This window comes from Lissotriton vulgaris, chromosome 1_1, assembly GCF_964263255.1.
Source record: "Lissotriton vulgaris chromosome 1_1, aLisVul1.2, whole genome shotgun sequence".
In the NCBI taxonomy this organism is placed as follows: domain Eukaryota; kingdom Metazoa; phylum Chordata; class Amphibia; order Caudata; family Salamandridae; genus Lissotriton; species Lissotriton vulgaris.
The window spans coordinates 1,487,426,565-1,487,451,991 of record NC_141685.1 but is presented as its reverse complement, the minus strand read 5'-3'; the positions used below and the strand labels follow the sequence as shown (position 1 = coordinate 1,487,451,991).

General features: G+C 44.9%; 1 protein-coding gene across 2 annotated transcripts in view; it reads right to left on the bottom strand.

Moving 5' to 3' along the window:
* CCDC146 (coiled-coil domain containing 146) overlaps positions 1–25,427 on the bottom strand; it is a 1,211,813-nt gene that overhangs the window by 184,172 nt on the left and 1,002,214 nt on the right. For both annotated transcript variants that reach the window (XM_086967356.1, XM_086967357.1), the window contains one exon: positions 4,735–4,959. In XM_086967356.1, coding sequence (XP_086823482.1) covers positions 4,735–4,959 — 225 coding nt within the window. The remainder of the gene's footprint in view (positions 1–4,734; positions 4,960–25,427) is intronic.

The window sequence follows — 25,427 nt, the reverse complement described above, 5'->3', positions numbered from 1 at the left end:
ACTGGAGAATAGTGAACTGAAGATGCTGCCAGTGAACTGTATGGCTGAATGAAGGACTGAAAGTGTGGGTGAGTGTAGCACTGAAGGTACCTTCTAATCCCTGGGGCCCCTGTTGATGGGAAATAACACTCGTACTTGGGGGCATTCAAGATTCATTTATACCTTTTCTGTGTTCTGGATCTCTCTGTCCCTGGCGTCTCCACCTTGGCTAGCCCCGAGATCGGAGGTCCTACCTTAACCTTCAAAGGCATAGCAGAGTTGAAGAAACACAGTTCTAGTGGCAAGCCCACCGCAGAATCACAGGGTCAACCAACTTAATATGTCTGACTTTTAGATGGCAGACAAGCTCCATATCGTATCCTACCATCCTTGTCCTCTTCATTCTCCCGTTTCCGGACTCGAAACCTTGGGACATTTCATGATCTTCATTCTATCCCGGCGGAGCACGAGCACCATGCCTGATTCCCGGTGGAGGTGAATCAAGAGCTATAGAGGAGATTGGCTCCGGCTCACCGGTAGAGATGTCACCTACCCAGCCGGACTTCGGACTTAGGTCTCATCGTTTTTTCTCCACTGCTGTTCTCCTCCCTATGGACTTCCAGCTCCCTCCTACACTACTTTCAATGGAACGATGACATTGCCCCCTGGGCTGAATCTTCAACTGTTTGGACGTTCCGTGGAGCCTGCTTAACCTTTGGCTGATACCCGGTGGAGCAATCATACGTAGTTATAGAGGAGTTGGGCCCTGGGATTCACCCTCTAGGCCGGCACCTACCCAGTCGGACATTGGACACTGTTTTTCCTCGTCTCCCCGTTATGTTCCCTTCCCTCCCCTGCATCTAGGGGCATGATCAGCATGAGGCTCCCCCCCCGCTCTGCCTCCTGTCCCCTCCTGTTTTTTACCCCATGCCCTTTCTTCTGCCTCCCTATATTCTCCCAATCCCCTCTATTGTTCCCCCTTGTTCCTTCCGTACTCCATTAGTTCTTAATTTTTCTATGTCATCAATGCACTAGTAGCGAATGTAACTGTAACTGATTTAATGCTGTCACATTGTTTAATCCTCATGGAAAAGCGCTCTGATACCTCCGGGTCTAGCCAGCGCTATATAAAACACAATCAAAACAATAAAAAAATTAAAAAGAATTTGACAACCACTTGACAGCCAATTAGCAATCAGCACGTGATCGGAAGGGTGCGCTTATGGTACGATGACGATGTGCGCAGACTCCGCAGATCCACCGTGCCCATAGATATATAAAAAACTGTGATTTTCTCAGGAACTACTGAACAGATTGACACCATTTAAGCAAAGGCACAAGTCTGGACTGAGGACTACCTCTTTGCCAAATTTGGCGTAATTCCGTTCAGCAGTTCAAGCTGTAGCTCTGGCTAAAGGTCCTATGGGAAATTGCATGGGCACGTTTTGGGACCTCCCTTTTTTCTTGGCCCACAATTGACGAATCACCGTGAAACTTCCCGGATAGGAGCGGACCAGAGCTGGCCAAAAGTTTGGAAAATTTCGCAAAGATTCATCAATTGGCCGCCAAAGTTATTGGGAATAGAATGTTGCGGATTTCCTATGGATAATAGGTCCTAACTAACTACCTACAGGCGACCGCCAGTAGTTTTATATATATATATATATATATATATATATATATATATATATATATATATATATATATATATATCATAGTTGATTTACTGACTATCTGTGAGCAAGGGCCGATGCCCGAAACGCGTCAGATTTTGGAAACTCGACCTTAAATAAATACCTGTGCCCAAAAGAAACGTTGGATTTGCGTGGCTTCTCTGTCGCTTCGCTGGCGTGGTAGGAGACTGCAACTGATGAATATATATATATATATATATATATATATATATATATATATATATATATATATATATATATATATATATATATATATATACACACATACATATATTATCCACTCGTTTCCTCTCAGCTAACGTCCACCATCTGGAACCACGGCAAGGGACGAAACGGAAGACCCAGAGTACAGGTGAGTTTTTTTTTTATTCAGGCACACCTCGTCAGCATAACGTTTCGGCCTACACAGAGGCCTTGGTCACATGACGCAGAGAGAAGTGAGCTAAATTGAAAGTGCTAGTGCATAAAAAACCAGTACATTTAATTGGCTATTGAGATAGGAGGGAGATGTCCTAGTGAACATAGAAAACATCTTGCGTAAAGTGCTGAAAGAGAATGATATCATTTCATTTTTTACTGATTACTGTTTAAATACAATAAAGTCCGAAGACCTGCCAATACCTATTACCGTATGACATAACATGTCACGATAAAACACAATAAATGAGTAATTCATTAAAAAAAACAAAATAATATATATTTACATATAATATATTGAATTTGATTAGGTTTGGCACATCAGACCGCATGATACTGTGTTCAAATACACAGCCACACTGTTTCTGCACTAGAAACCCATCGTGATAATAATGCTAATGTTGTGCAATAAAAACTATCACCTGTACAGATCATATACATAGGGTTTATACATTTCTTGTTTGCTCACCTCCTAAGCCAAAATATTGGTACTGATGTGATAAATACTAAAATAAAATTATGTGTACAGACAGAACCAAATGTGATAAAACAAAAGATTTTGTGTCACAAACTTCGGTTGTGTGCTGCCTGGTGCAACTTCCAACAGGAGTATATCAGGTGTAATCATTAACTGTGTACCACACTATGCAACCTAGTTGTTAACGCATATATAGTTGTGATAGTAAAAGGTACAGCAAATATGGTAGTGAGCAGTTGATATATACAACACATAAATGTAAGGGGGTGGCAAATAATTACATGGCATTAAGAGTTGCTTATAGACACGTATAAAAATCCTCTGTGGAATTGAGGCCATGCGGGGTCTTACTGTCCATTTCCAAGATGTACCTGGTCTCTAATGCTCTTAAAATGCCTTCTCTATTGCCACCTCTCCTCAAAGGACCTACAGTGTCTATGGCATAATATCTAAGGAGTCCACTGTTGTTATCGTGGTGTTCCTTGAAATGCCTGGCAACGGGATACGTGGCATCGTTAGTATTAATGGCCCTTATGTGCTAGAGTATCCTCTTGTGGACCTGCAATTTGGTGCTACCAATATATTGCAGGCCACAAGGACACTCCAGCACATAAACCACGTACTCACTTTTGCACGTCAATTGTTTTTTGATTTTTCGGGGCACTGTGGAAAATGCAGTGAGGAACTCGGTTTTGTTGAGTCCCTGCAAGCATGCCTTACAGTTTGAGCATTTTCCTAAACCCTCTACTAGCAGACATCCAGTTTCTAGGGGGGATCACCTCAGGACTAGATTTAACTAGGGCATCCTGTAAGGAATACGCTTTCCTGAAGGTAATAGCTGGTTTGTTAGGCATGTGTGCGCCGATCACTGGGTCTAACCTAATCAGGTTCCAGTGTTTGTTGACTATTTTCCTAAGTGCACCGTGTTGTCTATTGTAGGTCCAAATGAGTCTAGTTGGTTGTGGTACACTGAAATCTGTGAGCCTCTGGGCTTTCTTATGGATCAATGCATCAGTACGGGACAGGGCATTCGCTTTGTTAATGGCTATATCAATTAAATTCTCTGTATAGCCTCTTGCCAGAAACCTTTGCTTGCTTGCTGCCTGAGCTGTTTTGCAATGAGTATCTGTGTTGCAAATGCGCCTAATTCTAAGCATCTCCCCATAGGGGATGCTTCTAATTAGGTGCGGGGGATGGTGACTATCAGCATGCAGCACAGTATTGCCCGCAGTGGGCTTTCTGTAGAGTTTAGTATCCAACCTGTCCTGGCTGACCTCTATTGTAATGTCCAGAAAGTGTGCTTGTGTCTGACTGATGTGAGATGTAAAGGCCAGATTGTATGCATTGCTATTAAGGGTTTCAATGAAACTTACAGCTTCCTCATGTGTCCCCCGCCAGATCATAAGGATATCATCGATGTACCTATACCATCATATGATGTGGCGGGAGCAGATTTCAAGGTGATCGCCATGGAGGGCCTGCCTCTCCCAGTATCCCATGTGCAAACAGGCATAGCTGGGAGAGAAACAGGCCCCCATGGCGACACCTCTAACCTGCTGATAGTACTGGTTGAGGAACATGAAGTGGTTGTGGTTTAGACAAAAACTGATCATGGTAAGTAGCAGTTTATTGTGCTCAGCGAGTTCTATCGGGCTCTGGCCCAGGTAGAATTGAATGGCTCTCATTCCATCTGCGTGTACGATACTGGTGTAAAGTGATGAAACATCTAGTGTAATTAACCAGTAGTCTTTCTCCCATTGTACTTCTTTAATTTTCCTTAAAAGGTCACTAGAGTCCTGGATATAAGAAGGGAGTGCCACAAAATATATATATATACATACATATATATATATATATATATATATATTCATACATATACATATATATATACATACATGCATATACAGACACACACACACACACATATATATATATATATAAATATATATATATATATATATGTTAGATAGCAGTATCCAAGTGCTCCTCCCCTTCAACATAATTATGAAAACGCCACAGACCATTGCTCTTTATTGTTTAGTAAAAAGAAGAACTCAAAGAGTTTCAGCTCTTCACCTTGAGCCTTGTTTACAGATATATAAAGGAAGTCACAGTCACTTGTACAAAAAGACATTGGATAATCTGTCATTTTCGGAAATACAATACCTCTCATTTCGCTCCTGCACAGCATTTTCATATTTCTTGCGGAGATTCATCATGATGTCTTCCGTCTGATTGACCATATTGGTGAGTCTGCCAATCTCCAGTTTCTGCTGCTCCTTCTTGTGCCTCATTTCCTGAAGAGTCAGGGCAACTTTACCAAGATCCCTTTGAAGGCTGTCACGTATCACATTATTGTTCATTTCTTTCAGCTTAGTTTTCTGAAGCTGCCTGTTACAAAAACACATAGATACAAATGTATGAAAATGAAACTGAATTTACAAGGACGTTTCAAAGCAGGTCTGAGCATGTGTTATGTCTTTTCTTGACGTGGGATGACCTAGGGGTATAATAATTAGATATTGACTCCACAGTTTTGCACTATTACCCCAGAATCTCGACTGGCACAACTTGTAGTCCTACAAAAGAATAATATTTTCTGGTGCCTCACGATATGCATGATAATGTTAACATTACATTACTGTGGTATTTAATGTACAGGAGTCAGAATCAGCGAACAAGCACTTCTGAAAAAACTTTAGGTTGGAGCATATCAGGTTATTCCCGTGTAGAGATGTTCTTCCAACTGTTAAGAAATAAACACTCCAGTTTGTTGCAGATGTGTGATTCTCCTGGAATTGCCATCTATTTTACACTAGGCTTTAGTCCATACTTGAAAATAAGCGCCTCTTCAAGAGTTCTATCTATGTTGTTTGAGAGTGCTAACATTTTGAGGTGACATATCCCAAAATAAGGTTGCATTTTCCATAGGACCGAGGCAGAGTCTAACATTTACAAAACCTAGGTGTCTCAAGTTGAAGTTTGGGGAGACTTGTGGTAGCACCAAGATGATTGACCGCCCTCATCGCAGCTAACGACGACATCAGGTCCCTGCTCGACAACGGGGAAACAGCTGCCCTTATCCTCCTGGACCTCTCAGCAGCCTTCGACACCGTATGCCACCGCACCCTGATACAGCGCCTCAGCAACACCTGAATCCAAGGAACGGCCTTGAAGTGGATCATCTCGCTCCTCGCCGGAAGAACCCAGAGAGCCCACCTCCCCCCGTTCCGATCCGCGGCCACCGAAGTCATCTGTGGCGTTACGCAAGGATCCTCGCTCAGCCCCTCCCTCTTCAACGTCTACATGAGCCCCCTCACAGCCATCGCCCGCCAACACAACCTCAACATAATCTCCTACGCTGATGACACCCAGCTGATCTTCTCCCTCCCCAATGACCCCGCCACCGCCAGCCTCCAGGAAGGAATGAAAGACGTCCCGGAATGGATGAAGCTTAGCCGTCTGAAACTGAACTCAGACAAGACGGAAGTCCTCATCCTGGGCCCATCCCCCTCTGCCTGGGACGACTCCTTGTGGCCCCCGGCCCTGGGCACCGCCCCATGCCAACGGACCATGCACGCAACCTGGGCTTCATCCTGGACTCCTCCCTCACGATGACCAAGCAAGTCAACGCCGTCTCGCCATCCTGTTTCAACACCCTGCGCATGCTCCGAAAGATCTTCCGGTGGATCCCCACCGAAACCAGGAAGACGGTCACCCAGGCCCTCGTCACCAGCCGTCTGGACTACGGGAACACCCTCTACGTCGGAACCACAGCCAAACTTCAGAAAAGACTCCAGTGCATACAGAACGCTTCGGCACGACTCATCCTGGACATCCCCTGTCACAGCCACATCTCTGCCCATCTGAAAGACCTGCACTGGCTCCCCGTCAGCAAGAGGATCACGTTCAGACTCCTCACCCACGCACACAAGGCTCTCCACAACATGGGCCCCAAATACCTCAACAGCCGCCTCACATTCTACACACCCACCCACCAGCTCCGATCTGCCAGCCTCGCCCTCGCCTCCGTCCCACAAATTCGCAAAGCCACCGCCGGAGGAAGATCCTTCTCCTACCTGGCGGCCAAGACATGGAACTCCCTCCCCACCCACCTAAGGCTGACCCAGGACCACCTCTCCTTCAGGAAACAACTAAAGACCTGGCTGTTCGAGCAGTAGCGTCTCAAGCACCTTGAGACCCTAGCGGGTGAGTAGCGCGCTATACAAATTTGTATGATTGATTGATTGATTGACTACGATGGTTCCCTCTAGAAGCAAGATGCTCCATCAAACATGAATTTATAACATACAAGGGACCCTCCCAAACACTCCAAATTATCTTACAACGAAGCTGCAAATATCAGGGCATTCACTCTCATCCAGAAACAAAAGGGGGCTATGACTCATAGTCCCGACAGTTATAAAACACAAGGCTGTCATGAAATACCTACTTTAGGGGGTCACACCCAGCTGGTTTCTCCACACCCCAAGTGGAACCGTCTGTCTCACCGAGGGTATAGTACTGTAATATAGGGTCCTTAATATCGTGCTACAGAGATTTTGCAGCAAAAATATTGAAAGAAAAATATCACAGTTAAACTGAGACACGTGAAATTAAGAATGGTAAATCTGTACTTGCCTATAAATACTTATTGTTACAACATTTTCGTTGTTGCTAATCTTGCTACGATATTTTTGTAACAAAAATTGTATTCGATCTAAATTCTTATTTACACCCATTTGATACTGGTAGTTCCAACCCTCTTCCCTGTGCTGTACTTACAGAAGTAAAAGGGTGTTTAGAATCCGACCGACATATCAGAGTTGCCTTTTTCTTACAAGGTAAAGATAAGGGACCATCCTTTGAATCCCCAAAATAGCACATGTTCACACACCTTGCCATTTTATAATAATTAGTATTTATTATGTGCTAACCATATGTTAATCATATGAGTAAGAATTGCTATAGTAACAAGTCTGCAATTACAAATAATATTAGATTGAATAAAATGTAGACCCCCAAACATTGGTCATTACGCATCCTTTTCACATTCACAACAAACAATGGGAGTAGGGTCTAAGGGCGAGTTTACCGACCTACCAGGTGCATGCCCCAAAATACAGTATTATCACACCAGAGAACACCTGGGGGTCAAAAACAAGAGGTGGATCATAAAAACCATGCAACACAAAAGACACCAGTGAGTGAGCTTTGATAGTGTAGTGCAGGCCGGTTTAAGGCTCAAGAGCAAATGGAGAAATAGTTCCCATCAGAAGCCACTCTGTACCGCCCTTATTCTCATCATCTGGGTTCTCCTTACCCAGGAGACTAAACGGCCGGTCAGGTGTTACCGTAGCCGATATGTGTGAGATAAGGGAAGTGAATATAGTACAAAGAGTTAAGGTGGCTACTGTAGAGGCAGTGTTGTGGTGGAAAAAGTGTTAAGTGAGGGGAGAGAATATAAAATTAGGTGATCGGGTGGACAAACAACATTTATTAGTGTCTCCCAATCCCTAAAGTTTAAAAAGCAAGTGTAAGTGCGGGTTCTAAATAATCACCGTACTATTTGATGGTCAACATGTTTCTGCATTATTCTGAACACAGTTTCAAATGCATTCTTCAGGACCGGAAATGTATAACACTGCTACTTAGATTTTGTGAAAATAAAAACAATATCACCTGATCTTCAGGTACAAACTCAACCGAATACTGTTGCGTCGCACGACATTAGATCCACACCAAAAGACAGACAAAATACAAAAGAGAACATGGATGAGTCATATTCCCATGATTCATATACTGTGACAAAAGGACATTCACATGTATGAAAACAAACATTGTCGATTAGCAGACTCACCCAAATTTTGTGGTTGAGAGGCTTCACCCCACCTGGCCACAGCGCAGGTTTGAGGAGCACCGCTCTACAAAGAATTCATAAGTAATGTCTTTAGAGCAATAAATCCAAAATTTAAAAATGAGTTCACATGGTGGTTGAAAGCTTGATAAGTCCTTCACACTCCTCATTGAAAATGCGGAGCATCCCACTAATACTCTACTCCATCAATCCAAAAACGGCTGGCCAAGAGAGGGACAGCTTGGTCATAGAGGATACTCGTTATATAAACTATGCTGTTTGTCAGTACACAATACCCCTCCAGAGTCAGATGTTTAAGCCACATGCTGTTAGTAAAAATATTTAGTATTGTGCACTTCAGGCAGCCAAACTATAGGGCACTGATTCTAGCGCGATCGATATCAATATAACTAAAGTGCCCGTGTCAATTATGTTAGCCGGGTGGGAGTACCCGTCTTACTAATAACGCGCTCGGCGTCTTGGAACAGGCAGGGAGTCCTGGAGCGCGATCGCTGCACTAGCGCGTGTTCGTGGTAGCGCGATCATTATCTAACAGCGCTACATTAGTTAGGCTTCGCGCACAGAGGGCTCGCTCGCTTACCTAATCCGTCGATGTCTCCAGGCAGTCAGCTGTACTGCTTGGGGGGGCACCGACGTCACTGTGAATGGGACTGATATGCACTTCCTCGTTGTGCAGAGAATAGTGACGGTCACATGGTCAAGTCATGTGATCACAAGAATGCTGGGAATTGTAGTCCCAACTGGGAACAGTGTGTAATATAGATAATCATTAGGGCAAATATGTGCACCAATGGATATCTGGGGGGTTCAATGGAGTAGTCTATGGCCAGAAGGCGCCGAGGCAGAGTTAAAAGACTAGTGAAAAACCAGTGGGTAACTTTTTAGACTGCGTATATTGTAGTAAAGAGTCATAGGGACATCCAAGGGATAGGTTCATTTAGTCCCTCTTTGTCGCTGTTAAGACGATATACCCACTTCTGTTCTATTTTGAACAGGAACCGGCTGATGTCAGTGCAGGAAAGGGGTATTAGCGGTTGTTCAAGAACAGTCCAACAGAAATCTTCCGGGCCATGTCCCTTCTCCAAAAAGTGCGCGGTGAGGCGGGTGGCTTGTTTTTTACACCGCACCGTGCTTTTGTGTTCCTGTAGCCTCGTCCTGATTTTGCGGGTCGTCATGCCTACGTATCGCAAAGGGCAAGGGCAGGTAATCATGTATATTAGATTGCTGCTGTTGCAGTTGGTGAATCTCTTTTGTGTCCAGGGGCGATTAGTCCCAATGTCAACCTCGGTGGATTTCCTGGTTTGGGGACAGACACTGCATGCCCCGCAGGGGTGATGTCCAGATACTGGAGGTAAGTCCCACAACGTGCCAACTTGCCTAGGTTCTTTGTTGCGTGGGCGTGTGTGGACCAATTGGTCATTAAGATTTTGTCCTCTTTTGAAAGCAAACATAGGTGGGGCGATGTCATCATTTTCAGTTTTTAGGATAGACCAATGTTTCATTATCATTTTCTGTACCTGGTTTGAGCGTGTGTTAAATGTATTAACAAAGGCAATTCGATTTGTCTTGTCTTTGGGTGGCTGTATCTCCAAAAGGGACTCCCTATTATTGTTGGACGCTCTCTTCTTTGATTTCCGAATGATCTTTCGCGGGTAGTCCTTTTCACTCAGTTGTGTTTCCAAATTCTTAGAGTGAATTTCAAATGTTTCTTTGCTGGAGCAGTTCCTTTGTACCCTTAGAAATTGGCCAAAGGGCAGATTGTCTCTCAGGGCTCGGGGGTGACAACTGTCGTACCTCAGTAGTGCATTTCTAGCCATGGGCTTCCGATAAAGTTCTGTTTCGATGCCGTTGGCGGTTGCGTGTAACCTCAGGTCCAGAAAGGCTAGTGAAGTTCTACTATGTTCAATGGTGAACTTCAAGTATGCATTCCTACTGTTCAACCAGCCATGGAATAGTAGTAGGTCTTCTTCTGTGCCGCGCCACACCACCAGAATGTCATCAATATATCGTTTCCATATATGTAATGACGACAAATATGGATTGGTGGGCGTCAGAACCTCCTGCTGTTCAAAGTGATGAACATAGAGGTTCGCCAGGCTCGGCGCGAAAACACTGCCCATGCTGGTCCCGGACGTCTGCAGGTAGATGGTCTCCTCAAAGCGAAAATAATTTTCTTTCATCGCGATCTCAGCAAGTTGCATAATGAAGCTTATGGGCGTGATAGATTGATGATCGCTCTGTTCCAATAGGGCACCTACTACTTCTAGGGTCTCAGTCTGAGGAATAGACGTATACAGAGACTCTACGTCAAAAGACACCAAGATATCTGTATTGATGTCATATGGTATTGTTGGTAGTAGTCTAAGGACGTCTTTTGTGTCCTGCAGGAAGGTGGGCATAGCCTTGACCATAGGGTTCAGAAAGTGATCAACAAAAGTTGATAGAGGTTCTAAAACGGAGCCAATACCGGAGATGATGGGCCTGCCGGGTGGTGGTCTCTGAGGTTTGTGCACTTTTGGAAGACAATAAAAGTATGGAACTATCGGATGTTTTGTGATCAGATACTGTCCTTCTTGAGGCGTTATCCAACCTTCGCCGGTTGCTTCTTCTACCAGATTGCTGATTTTACTCTGCAATCTCTCGGTGGGGTCCTCTCTCAATGGAAGATATGATCTCTGATCGCTCAGTTGCCGGATGCACTCGTTCCGGTACGTTTCGGTATCCAGGATGACTGTTGCTCCACCTTTATCAGCTGGCTTAATGATGATCCTCTCGTTAGATGTTAGTGAACGTAGAGCAAGCTGTTCGTTTTTCGGAAGGTTCATGAATGGTCTAGTCTCTGTCTCGTAGATGCGTTTAATGTCATTTTCCACTGCTGCTTCAAAGGTCAAGACCTTTGGGGGTAGAACTGCAGCAGGTGGGTTGAAATTGGAGGGTTTTCTCAATCCCGTGTTGTTATCTTCAGGGACAGTGCTTAGTTGTTCTGATTTGGAAAAGAAGTAGTGTAATCTTATTTTGCGAAAAAACTTTGCCAGTTCGATCTGTGCTACAAAAGGATCCCCTTTCTGGGTAGCCACAAAACCTAAACCTCTGTTCAGGAGCCGTTCTTCGGTAGGGGAGAGTGTATGTGAACTGAGGTTCATCACAAGGCTTGTTGGTTGCTGGTCCCTGCAGTGTCCTGTGGGACCTTCTTTCCGCTGCGGAGATCCATTCCCGATTGTTGCGGAGTTTCTGTGTTCCAATGCACCTGTGGTTTGGTGTTCCCTTGTCTCCTCCTGCCCCTGCCTCGTCTCTGGCCAAATCCTAAAAAAGGAAACGACCCTGGACCCTGTTGCATTGGAGGGGGGCCAAAAGCACCCATTTGGGGGGGACACTGTGGTCCAAACATCCATGGATTAGCCGGCCACCACGGTTGGAAATTGTTAAAGTTCTGGGAGTGATTACCGTTTCTCCAGTTTCTTCTATTACCCCGGCCTCTGGGGGTTTGACCAGCCGATCCATGTTGTGAGGTATCTGAATCACTGGACGCTCCGTCAGAACTAGATGTACCATACGTGGAGCCACCTTTCTTACCACCTCGGTTGGATGTTGGTGCAGTGTATGTGTCACTGGTGTATGGATATATGCGTTCCATGGAAAACTTGGCCAAGTCTTTCTTGAACTTCTCTAATTTACTATAAAGGATAGATTCCTTAAATTCGTTATTGTTTTTATCACTGTCATCCTGTCCCTTTTTGAACATTCCGCTTTTTAATGTAGTCTTAATCTGGCCCTCGAGAATCTGGATCTCAATTAATATCTTATCGGCTACCCTTTTTGCGGTTTTGATGATCAAGACTAACCAGTCTCTTGTGCACCTCCAGGCTATCATCGACCAGTCTTTGAGAAACTCCTTGTCATCAAGAAATAGTCGTGGTGTATTGTTGACAATTAGACCTGAAGGTGCACAGTTGCCTCGAAGGTATTGTGCCATAATGAGTCCATGTACGGATGTTCTTGAATGGGATTTTTTGAGAGCTAGAACCTTTACACATCCATCATCATTACTTGTTGTTTGGACCGAGACAGGAATAGTGTCTAAGAGACTAGGGTTTTCGTCTAGGATACTCTGGACCTCGGCACCCTCAAATGCTAAACCCCAATTAGTCGCCATATCGGAGAGGAGAAATGCAAAGTGGTAGAGGACAAATGAAACCACCAATAGACTCAATGGGACCGGAGACCATGTGGTCAACCAGTGAGAAAGGGAGACCCACAGCCTTAGCTGTACAGTTCACATTCACAACAAACAATGGGAGTAGGGTCTAAGGGCGAGTTTACCGACCTACCAGGTGCATGCCCCAAAATACAGTATTATCACACCAGAGAACACCTGGGGGTCAAAAACAAGAGGTGGATCATAAAAACCATGCAACACAAAAGACACCAGTGAGTGAGCTTTGATAGTGTAGTGCAGGCCGGTTTAAGGCTCAAGAGCAAATGGAGAAATAGTTCCCATCAGAAGCCACTCTGTACCGCCCTTATTCTCATCATCTGGGTTCTCCTTACCCAGGAGACTAAACGGCCGGTCAGGTGTTACCGTAGCCGATATGTGTGAGATAAGGGAAGTGAATAAAGTACAAAGAGTTAAGGTGGCTACTGTAGAGGCAGTGTTGTGGTGGAAAAAGTGTTAAGTGAGGGGAGAGAATATAAAATTAGGTGATCGGGTGGACAAACAACATTTATTAGTGTCTCCCAATCCCTAAAGTTTAAAAAGCAAGTGTAAGTGCGGGTTCTAAATAATCACCGTACTATTTGATGGTCAACATGTTTCTGCATTATTCTGAACACAGTTTCAAATGCATTCTTCAGGACCGGAAATGTATAACACTGCTACTTAGATTTTGTGAAAATAAAAACAATATCACCTGATCTTCAGGTACAAACTCAACCGAATACTGTTGCGTCGCACGACATTAGATCCACACCAAAAGACAGACAAAATACAAAAGAGAACATGGATGAGTCATATTCCCATGATTCATATACTGTGACAAAAGGACATTCACATGTATGAAAACAAACATTGTCGATTAGCAGACTCACCCAAATTTTGTGGTTGAGAGGCTTCACCCCACCTGGCCACAGCGCAGGTTTGAGGAGCACCGCTCTACAAAGAATTCATAAGTAATGTCTTTAGAGCAATAAATCCAAAATTTAAAAATGAGTTCACATGGTGGTTGAAAGCTTGATAAGTCCTTCACACTCCTCATTGAAAATGCGGAGCATCCCACTAATACTCTACTCCATCAATCCAAAAACGGCTGGCTAAGAGAGGGACAGCTTGGTCATAGAGGATACTCGTTATATAAACTATGCTGTTTGTCAGTACACAATACCCCTCCAGAGTCAGATGTTTAAGCCACATGCTGTTAGTAAAAATATTTAGTATTGTGCACTTCAGGCAGCCAAACTATAGGGCACTGATTCTAGCGCGATCGATATCAATATAACTAAAGTGCCCGTGTCAATTATGTTAGCCGGGTGGGAGTACCCGTCTTACTAATAACGCGCTCGGCGTCTTGGAACAGGCAGGGAGTCCTGGAGCGCGATCGCTGCACTAGCGCGTGTTCGTGGTAGCGCGATCATTATCTAACAGCGCTACATTAGTTAGGCTTCGCGCACAGAGGGCTCGCTCGCTTACCTAATCCGTCGATGTCTCCAGGCAGTCAGCTGTACTGCTTGGGGGGGCACCGACGTCACTGTGAATGGGACTGATATGCACTTCCTCGTTGTGCAGAGAATAGTGACGGTCACATGGTCAAGTCATGTGATCACAAGAATGCTGGGAATTGTAGTCCCAACTGGGAACAGTGTGTAATATAGATAATCATTAGGGCAAATATGTGCACCAATGGATATCTGGGGGGTTCAATGGAGTAGTCTATGGCCAGAAGGCGCCGAGGCAGAGTTAAAAGACTAGTGAAAAACCAGTGGGTAACTTTTTAGACTGCGTATATTGTAGTAAAGAGTCATAGGGACATCCAAGGGATAGGTTCATTTAGTCCCTCTTTGTCGCTGTTAAGACGATATACCCACTTCTGTTCTATTTTGAACAGGAACCGGCTGATGTCAGTGCAGGAAAGGGGTATTAGCGGTTGTTCAAGAACAGTCCAACAGAAATCTTCCGGGCCATGTCCCTTCTCCAAAAAGTGCGCGGTGAGGCGGGTGGCTTGTTTTTTACACCGCACCGTGCTTTTGTGTTCCTGTAGCCTCGTCCTGATTTTGCGGGTCGTCATGCCTACGTATCGCAAAGGGCAAGGGCAGGTAATCATGTATATTAGATTGCTGCTGTTGCAGTTGGTGAATCTCTTTTGTGTCCAGGGGCGATTAGTCCCAATGTCAACCTCGGTGGATTTCCTGGTTTGGGGACAGACACTGCATGCCCCGCAGGGGTGATGTCCAGATACTGGAGGTAAGTCCCACAACGTGCCAACTTGCCTAGGTTCTTTGTTGCGTGGGCGTGTGTGGACCAATTGGTCTTTAAGATTTTGTCCTCTTTAGGATAGACCAATGTTTCATTATCATTTTCTGTACCTGGTTTGAGCGTGTGTTAAATGTATTAACAAAGGCAATTCGATTTGTCTTGTCTTTGGGTGGCTGTATCTCCAAAAGGGACTCCCTATTATTGTTGGACGCTCTCTTCTTTGATTTCCGAATGATCTTTCGCGGGTAGTCCTTTTCACTCAGTTGTGTTTCCAAATTCTTAGAGTGAATTTCAAATGTTTCTTTGCTGGAGCAGTTCCTTTGTACCCTTAGAAATTGGCCAAAGGGCAGATTGTCTCTCAGGGCTCGGGGGTGACAACTGTCGTACCTCAGTAGTGCATTTCTAGCCATGGGCTTCCGATAAAGTTCTGTTTCGATGCCGTTGGCGGTTGCGTGTAACCTCAGGTCCAGAAAGGCTAGTGAAGTTCTACTATGTTCAATGGTGAACTTCAAGTATGCATTCCTACTGTTCAACCAGCCATGGAATAGTAGTAGGTCTTCTTCTGTGCCGCGCCACACCACCAGAATGTCATCAATATATCGTTTCCATATATGTAATGACGACAAATATGGATTGGTGGGCGTCAGAACCTCCTGCTGTTCAAAGTGATGAACATAGAGGTTCGCCAGGCTCGGCGCGAAAACACTGCCCATGCTGGTCCCGGACGTCTGCAGGTAGATGGTCTCCTCAAAGCGAAAATAATTTTCTTTCATCGCGATCTCAGCAAGTTGCATAATGAAGCTTATGGGCGTGATAGATTGATGATCGCTCTGTTCCAATAGGGCACCTACTACTTCTAGGGTCTCAGTCTGAGGAATAGACGTATACAGAGACTCTACGTCAAAAGACACCAAGATATCTGTATTGATGTCATATGGTATTGTTGGTAGTAGTCTAAGGACGTCTTTTGTGTCCTGCAGGAAGGTGGGCATAGCCTTGACCATAGGGTTCAGAAAGTGATCAACAAAAGTTGATAGAGGTTCTAAAACGGAGCCAATACCGGAGATGATGGGCCTGCCGGGTGGTGGTCTCTGAGGTTTGTGCACTTTTGGAAGACAATAAAAGTATGGAACTATCGGATGTTTTGTGATCAGATACTGTCCTTCTTGAGGCGTTATCCAACCTTCGCCGGTTGCTTCTTCTACCAGATTGCTGATTTTACTCTGCAATCTCTCGGTGGGGTCCTCTCTCAATGGAAGATATGATCTCTGATCGCTCAGTTGCCGGATGCACTCGTTCCGGTACGTTTCGGTATCCAGGATGACTGTTGCTCCACCTTTATCAGCTGGCTTAATGATGATCCTCTCGTTAGATGTTAGTGAACGTAGAGCAAGCTGTTCGTTTTTCGGAAGGTTCATGAATGGTCTAGTCTCTGTCTCGTAGATGCGTTTAATGTCATTTTCCACTGCTGCTTCAAAGGTCAAGACCTTTGGGGGTAGAACTGCAGCAGGTGGGTTGAAATTGGAGGGTTTTCTCAATCCCGTGTTGTTATCTTCAGGGACAGTGCTTAGTTGTTCTGATTTGGAAAAGAAGTAGTGTAATCTTATTTTGCGAAAAAACTTTGCCAGTTCGATCTGTGCTACAAAAGGATCCCCTTTCTGGGTAGCCACAAAACCTAAACCTCTGTTCAGGAGCCGTTCTTCGGTAGGGGAGAGTGTATGTGAACTGAGGTTCATCACAAGGCTTGTTGGTTGCTGGTCCCTGCAGTGTCCTGTGGGACCTTCTTTCCGCTGCGGAGATCCATTCCCGATTGTTGCGGAGTTTCTGTGTTCCAATGCACCTGTGGTTTGGTGTTCCCTTGTCTCCTCCTGCCCCTGCCTCGTCTCTGGCCAAATCCTAAAAAAGGAAACGACCCTGGACCCTGTTGCATTGGAGGGGGGCCAAAAGCACCCATTTGGGGGGGACACTGTGGTCCAAACATCCATGGATTAGCCGGCCACCACGGTTGGAAATTGTTAAAGTTCTGGGAGTGATTACCGTTTCTCCAGTTTCTTCTATTACCCCGGCCTCTGGGGGTTTGACCAGCCGATCCATGTTGTGAGGTATCTGAATCACTGGACGCTCCGTCAGAACTAGATGTACCATACGTGGAGCCACCTTTCTTACCACCTCGGTTGGATGTTGGTGCAGTGTATGTGTCACTGGTGTATGGATATATGCGTTCCATGGAAAACTTGGCCAAGTCTTTCTTGAACTTCTCTAATTTACTATAAAGGATAGATTCCTTAAATTCGTTATTGTTTTTATCACTGTCATCCTGTCCCTTTTTGAACATTCCGCTTTTTAATGTAGTCTTAATCTGGCCCTCGAGAATCTGGATCTCAATTAATATCTTATCGGCTACCCTTTTTGCGGTTTTGATGATCAAGACTAACCAGTCTCTTGTGCACCTCCAGGCTATCATCGACCAGTCTTTGAGAAACTCCTTGTCATCAAGAAATAGTCGTGGTGTATTGTTGACAATTAGACCTGAAGGTGCACAGTTGCCTCGAAGGTATTGTGCCATAATGAGTCCATGTACGGATGTTCTTGAATGGGATTTTTTGAGAGCTAGAACCTTTACCCATCCATCATCATTACTTGTTGTTTGGACCAACAATACCATATGACATCAATACAGATATCTTGGTGTCTTTTGACGTAGAGTCTCTGTATACGTCTATTCCTCAGACTGAGACCCTAGAAGTAGTAGGTGCCCTATTGGAACAGAGCGATCATCAATCTATCACGCCCATAAGCTTCATTATGCAACTTGCTGAGATCGCGATGAAAGAAAATTATTTTCGCTTTGAGGAGACCATCTACCTGCAGACGTCCGGGACCAGCATGGGCAGTGTTTTCGCGCCGAGCCTGGCGAACCTCTATGTTCATCACTTTGAACAGCAGGAGGTTCTGACGCCCACCAATCCATATTTGTCGTCATTACATATATGGAAACGATATATTGATGACATTCTGGTGGTGTGGCGCGGCACAGAAGAAGACCTACTACTATTCCATGGCTGGTTGAACAGTAGGAATGCATACTTGAAGTTCACCATTGAACATAGTAGAACTTCACTAGCCTTTCTGGACCTGAGGTTACACGCAACCGCCAACGGCACCGAAACAGAACTTTATCGGAAGCCCATGGCTAGAAATGCACTACTGAGGTACGACAGTTGTCACCCCCGAGCCCTGAGAGACAATCTGCCCTTTGGCCAATTTCTAAGGGTACAAAGGAACTGCTCCAGCAAAGAAACATTTGAAATTCACTCTAAGAATTTGGAAACACAACTGAGTGAAAAGGACTACCCGCGAAAGATCATTCGGAAATCAAAGAAGAGAGCGTCCAACAATAATAGGGAGTCCCTTTTGGAGATACAGCCACCCAAAGACAAGACAAATCGAATTGCCTTTGTTAATACATTTAACACACGCTCAAACCAGGTACAGAAAATGATAATGAAACATTGGTCTATCCTAAAAACTGAAAAAGATGACATCGCCCCACCTATGTTTGCTTTCAAAAGAGGACAAAATCTTAAAGACCAATTGGTCCACACACGCCCACGCAACAAAGAACCTAGGCAAGTTGGCACGTTGTGGGACTTACCTCCAGTATCTGGACATCACCCCTGCGGGGCATGCAGTGTCTGTCCCCAAACCAGGAAATCCACCGAGGTTGACATTGGGACTAATCGCCCCTGGACACAAAAGAGATTCACCAACTGCAACAGCAGCAATCTAATATACATGATTACCTGCCCTTGCCCTTTGCGATACGTAGGCATGACGACCCGCAAAATCAGGACGAGGCTACAGGAACACAAAAGCACGGTGCGGTGTAAAAAACAAGCCACCCGCCTCACCGCGCACTTTTTGGAGAAGGGACATGGCCCGGAAGATTTCTGTTGGACTGTTCTTGAACAACCGCTAATACCCCTTTCCTGCACTGACATCAGCCGGTTCCTGTTCAAAATAGAACAGAAGTGGGTATATCGTCTTAACAGCGACAAAGAGGGACTAAATGAACCTATCCCTTGGATGTCCCTATGACTCTTTACTACAATATACGCAGTCTAAAAAGTTACCCACTGGTTTTTCACTAGTCTTTTAACTCTGCCTCGGCGCCTTCTGGCCATAGACTACTCCATTGAACCCCCCAGATATCCATTGGTGCACATATTTGCCCTAATGATTATCTATATTACACACTGTTCCCAGTTGGGACTACAATTCCCAGCATTCTTGTGATCACATGACTTGACCATGTGACCGTCACTATTCTCTGCACAACGAGGAAGTGCATATCAGTCCCATTCACAGTGACGTCGGTGCCCCCCCAAGCAGTACAGCTGACTGCCTGGAGACATCGACGGATTAGGTAAGCGAGCGAGCCCTCTGTGCGCGAAGCCTAACTAATGTAGCGTTGTTAGATAATGATCGCGCTACCACGAACACGCGCTAGTGCAGCGATCGCGCTCCAGGACTCCCTGCCTGTTCCAAGACGCCGAGCGCGTTATTAGTAAGACGGGTACTCCCACCCGGCTAACATAATTGACACGGGCACTTTAGTTATATTGATATCGATCGCGCTAGAATCAGTGCCCTATAGTTTGGCTGCCTGAAGTGCACAATACTAAATATTTTTACTAACAGCATGTGGCTTAAACATCTGACTCTGGAGGGGTATTGTGTACTGACAAACAGCATAGTTTATATAACGAGTATCCTCTATGACCAAGCTGTCCCTCTCTTGGCCAGCCGTTTTTGGATTGATGGAGTAGAGTATTAGTGGGATGCTCCGCATTTTCAATGAGGAGTGTGAAGGACTTATCAAGCTTTCAACCACCATGTGAACTCATTTTTAAATTTTGGATTTATTGCTCTAAAGACATTACTTATGAATTCTTTGTAGAGCGGTGCTCCTCAAACCTGCGCTGTGGCCAGGTGGGGTGAAGCCTCTCAACCACAAAATTTGGGTGAGTCTGCTAATCGACAATGTTTGTTTTCATACATGTGAATGTCCTTTTGTCACAGTATATGAATCATGGGAATATGACTCATCCATGTTCTCTTTTGTATTTTGTCTGTCTTTTGGTGTGGATCTAATGTCGTGCGACGCAACAGTATTCGGTTGAGTTTGTACCTGAAGATCAGGTGATATTGTTTTTATTTTCACAAAATCTAAGTAGCAGTGTTATACATTTCCGGTCCTGAAGAATGCATTTGAAACTGTGTTCAGAATAATGCAGAAACATGTTGACCATCAAATAGTACGGTGATTATTTAGAACCCGCACTTACACTTGCTTTTTAAACTTTAGGGATTGGGAGACACTAATAAATGTTGTTTGTCCACCCGATCACCTAATTTTATATTCTCTCCCCTCACTTAACACTTTTTCCACCACAACACTGCCTCTACAGTAGCCACCTTAACTCTTTGTACTTTATTCACTTCCCTTATCTCACACATATCGGCTACGGTAACACCTGACCGGCCGTTTAGTCTCCTGGGTAAGGAGAACCCAGATGATGAGAATAAGGGCGGTACAGAGTGGCTTCTGATGGGAACTATTTCTCCATTTGCTCTTGAGCCTTAAACCGGCCTGCACTACACTATCAAAGTTCACTCACTGGTGTCTTTTGTGTTGCATGGTTTTTATGATCCACCTCTTGTTTTTGACCCCCAGGTGTTCTCTGGTGTGATAATACTGTATTTTGGGGCATGCACCTGGTAGGTCGGTAAACTCGCCCTTAGACCCTACTCCCATTGTTTGTTGTGAATGTGAACTGTACAGCTAAGGCTGTGGGTCTCCCTTTCTCACTGGTTGACCACATGGTCTCCGGTCCCATTGAGTCTATTGGTGGTTTCATTTGTCCTCTACCACTTTGCATTTCTCCTCTCCGATATGGCGACTAATTGGGGTTTAGCATTTGAGGGTGCCGAGGTCCAGAGTATCCTAGACGAAAACCCTAGTCTCTTAGACACTATTCCTGTCTCGGTCCAAACAACAAGTAATGATGATGGATGGGTAAAGGTTCTAGCTCTCAAAAAATCCCATTCAAGAACATCCGTACATGGACTCATTATGGCACAATACCTTCGAGGCAACTGTGCACCTTCAGGTCTAATTGTCAACAATACACCACGACTATTTCTTGATGACAAGGAGTTTCTCAAAGACTGGTCGATGATAGCCTGGAGGTGCACAAGAGACTGGTTAGTCTTGATCATCAAAACCGCAAAAAGGGTAGCCGATAAGATATTAATTGAGATCCAGATTCTCGAGGGCCAGATTAAGACTACATTAAAAAGCGGAATGTTCAAAAAGGGACAGGATGACAGTGATAAAAACAATAACGAATTTAAGGAATCTATCCTTTATAGTAAATTAGAGAAGTTCAAGAAAGACTTGGCCAAGTTTTCCATGGAACGCATATATCCATACACCAGTGACACATACACTGCACCAACATCCAACCGAGGTGGTAAGAAAGGTGGCTCCACGTATGGTACATCTAGTTCTGACGGAGCGTCCAGTGATTCAGATACCTCACAACATGGATCGGCTGGTCAAACCCCCAGAGGCCGGGGTAATAGAAGAAACTGGAGAAACGGTAATCACTCCCAGAACTTTAACAATTTCCAACCGTGGTGGCCGGCTAATCCATGGATGTTTGGACCACAGTGTCCCCCCCAAATGGGTGCTTTTGGCCCCCCTCCAATGCAACAGGGTCCAGGGTCGTTTCCTTTTTTAGGATTTGGCCAGAGACGAGGCAGGGGCAGGAGGAGACAAGGGAACACCAAACCACAGGTGCATTGGAACACAGAAACTCCGCAACAATCGGGAATGGATCTCCGCAGCGGAAAGAAGGTCCCACAGGACACTGCAGGGACCAGCAACCAACAAGCCTTGTGATGAACCTCAGTTCACATACACTCTCCCCTACCGAAGAACGGCTCCTGAACAGAGGTTTAGGTTTTGTGGCTACCCAGAAAGGGGATCCTTTTGTAGCACAGATCGAACTGGCAAAGTTTTTTCGCAAAATAAGATTACACTACTTCTTTTCCAAATCAGAACAACTAAGCACTGTCCCTGAAGATAACAACACGGGATTGAGAAAACCCTCCAATTTCAACCCACCTGCTGCAGTTCTACCCCCAAAGGTCTTGACCTTTGAAGCAGCAGTGGAAAATGACATTAAACGCATCTACGAGACAGAGACTAGACCATTCATGAACCTTCCGAAAAACGAACAGCTTGCTCTACGTTCACTAACATCTAACGAGAGGATCATCATTAAGCCAGCTGATAAAGGTGGAGCAACAGTCATCCTGGATACCGAAACGTACCGGAACGAGTGCATCCGGCAACTGAGCGATCAGAGATCATATCTTCCATTGAGAGAGGACCCCACCGAGAGATTGCAGAGTAAAATCAGCAATCTGGTAGAAGAAGCAACCGGCGAAGGTTGGATAACGCCTCAAGAAGGACAGTATCTGATCACAAAACATCCGATAGTTCCATACTTTTATTGTCTTCCAAAAGTGCACAAACCTCAGAGACCACCACCCGGCAGGCCCATCATCTCCGGTATTGGCTCCGTTTTAGAACCTCTATCAACTTTTGTTGATCACTTTCTGAACCCTATGGTCAAGGCTATGCCCACCTTCCTGCAGGACACAAAAGACGTCCTTAGACTACTACCAACAATACCATATGACATCAATACAGATATCTTGGTGTCTTTTGACGTAGAGTCTCTGTATACGTCTATTCCTCAGACTGAGACCCTAGAAGTAGTAGGTGCCCTATTGGAACAGAGCGATCATCAATCTATCACGCCCATAAGCTTCATTATGCAACTTGCTGAGATCGCGATGAAAGAAAATTATTTTCGCTTTGAGGAGACCATCTACCTGCAGACGTCCGGGACCAGCATGGGCAGTGTTTTCGCGCCGAGCCTGGCGAACCTCTATGTTCATCACTTTGAACAGCAGGAGGTTCTGACGCCCACCAATCCATATTTGTCGTCATTACATATATGGAAACGATATATTGATGACATTCTGGTGGTGTGGCGCGGCACAGAAGAAGACCTACTACTATTCCATGGCTGGTTGAACAGTAGGAATGCATACTTGAAGTTCACCATTGAACATAGTAGAACTTCACTAGCCTTTCTGGACCTGAGGTTACACGCAACCGCCAACGGCATCGAAACAGAACTTTATCGGAAGCCCATGGCTAGAAATGCACTACTGAGGTACGACAGTTGTCACCCCCGAGCCCTGAGAGACAATCTGCCCTTTGGCCAATTTCTAAGGGTACAAAGGAACTGCTCCAGCAAAGAAACATTTGAAATTCACTCTAAGAATTTGGAAACACAACTGAGTGAAAAGGACTACCCGCGAAAGATCATTCGGAAATCAAAGAAGAGAGCGTCCAACAATAATAGGGAGTCCCTTTTGGAGATACAGCCACCCAAAGACAAGACAAATCGAATTGCCTTTGTTAATACATTTAACACACGCTCAAACCAGGTACAGAAAATGATAATGAAACATTGGTCTATCCTAAAAACTGAAAATGATGACATCGCCCCACCTATGTTTGCTTTCAAAAGAGGACAAAATCTTAAAGACCAATTGGTCCACACACGCCCACGCAACAAAGAACCTAGGCAAGTTGGCACGTTGTGGGACTTACCTCCAGTATCTGGACATCACCCCTGCGGGGCATGCAGTGTCTGTCCCCAAACCAGGAAATCCACCGAGGTTGACATTGGGACTAATCGCCCCTGGACACAAAAGAGATTCACCAACTGCAACAGCAGCAATCTAATATACATGATTACCTGCCCTTGCCCTTTGCGATACGTAGGCATGACGACCCGCAAAATCAGGACGAGGCTACAGGAACACAAAAGCACGGTGCGGTGTAAAAAACAAGCCACCCGCCTCACCGCGCACTTTTTGGAGAAGGGACATGGCCCGGAAGATTTCTGTTGGACTGTTCTTGAACAACCGCTAATACCCCTTTCCTGCACTGACATCAGCCGGTTCCTGTTCAAAATAGAACAGAAGTGGGTATATCGTCTTAACAGCGACAAAGAGGGACTAAATGAACCTATCCCTTGGATGTCCCTATGACTCTTTACTACAATATACGCAGTCTAAAAAGTTACCCACTGGTTTTTCACTAGTCTTTTAACTCTGCCTCGGCGCCTTCTGGCCATAGACTACTCCATTGAACCCCCCAGATATCCATTGGTGCACATATTTGCCCTAATGATTATCTATATTACACACTGTTCCCAGTTGGGACTACAATTCCCAGCATTCTTGTGATCACATGACTTGACCATGTGACCGTCACTATTCTCTGCACAACGAGGAAGTGCATATCAGTCCCATTCACAGTGACGTCGGTGCCCCCCCAAGCAGTACAGCTGACAGCCTGGAGACATCGACGGATTAGGTAAGCGAGCGAGCCCTCTGTGCGCGAAGCCTAACTAATGTAGCGCTGTTAGATAATGATCGCGCTACCACGAACACGCGCTAGTGCAGCGATCGCGCTCCAGGACTCCCTGCCTGTTCCAAGACGCCGAGCGCGTTATTAGTAAGACGGGTACTCCCACCCGGCTAACATAATTGACACGGGCACTTTAGTTATATTGATATCGATCGCGCTAGAATCAGTGCCCTATAGTTTGGCTGCCTGAAGTGCACAATACTAAATATTTTTACTAACAGCATGTGGCTTAAACATCTGACTCTGGAGGGGTATTGTGTACTGACAAACAGCATAGTTTATATAACGAGTATCCTCTATGACCAAGCTGTCCCTCTCTTGGCCAGCCGTTTTTGGATTGATGGAGTAGAGTATTAGTGGGATGCTCCGCATTTTCAATGAGGAGTGTGAAGGACTTATCAAGCTTTCAACCACCATGTGAACTCATTTTTAAATTTTGGATTTATTGCTCTAAAGACATTACTTATGAATTCTTTGTAGAGCGGTGCTCCTCAAACCTGCGCTGTGGCCAGGTGGGGTGAAGCCTCTCAACCACAAAATTTGGGTGAGTCTGCTAATCGACAATGTTTGTTTTCATACATGTGAATGTCCTTTTGTCACAGTATATGAATCATGGGAATATGACTCATCCATGTTCTCTTTTGTATTTTGTCTGTCTTTTGGTGTGGATCTAATGTCGTGCGACGCAACAGTATTCGGTTGAGTTTGTACCTGAAGATCAGGTGATATTGTTTTTATTTTCACAAAATCTAAGTAGCAGTGTTATACATTTCCGGTCCTGAAGAATGCATTTGAAACTGTGTTCAGAATAATGCAGAAACATGTTGACCATCAAATAGTACGGTGATTATTTAGAACCCGCACTTACACTTGCTTTTTAAACTTTAGGGATTGGGAGACACTAATAAATGTTGTTTGTCCACCCGATCACC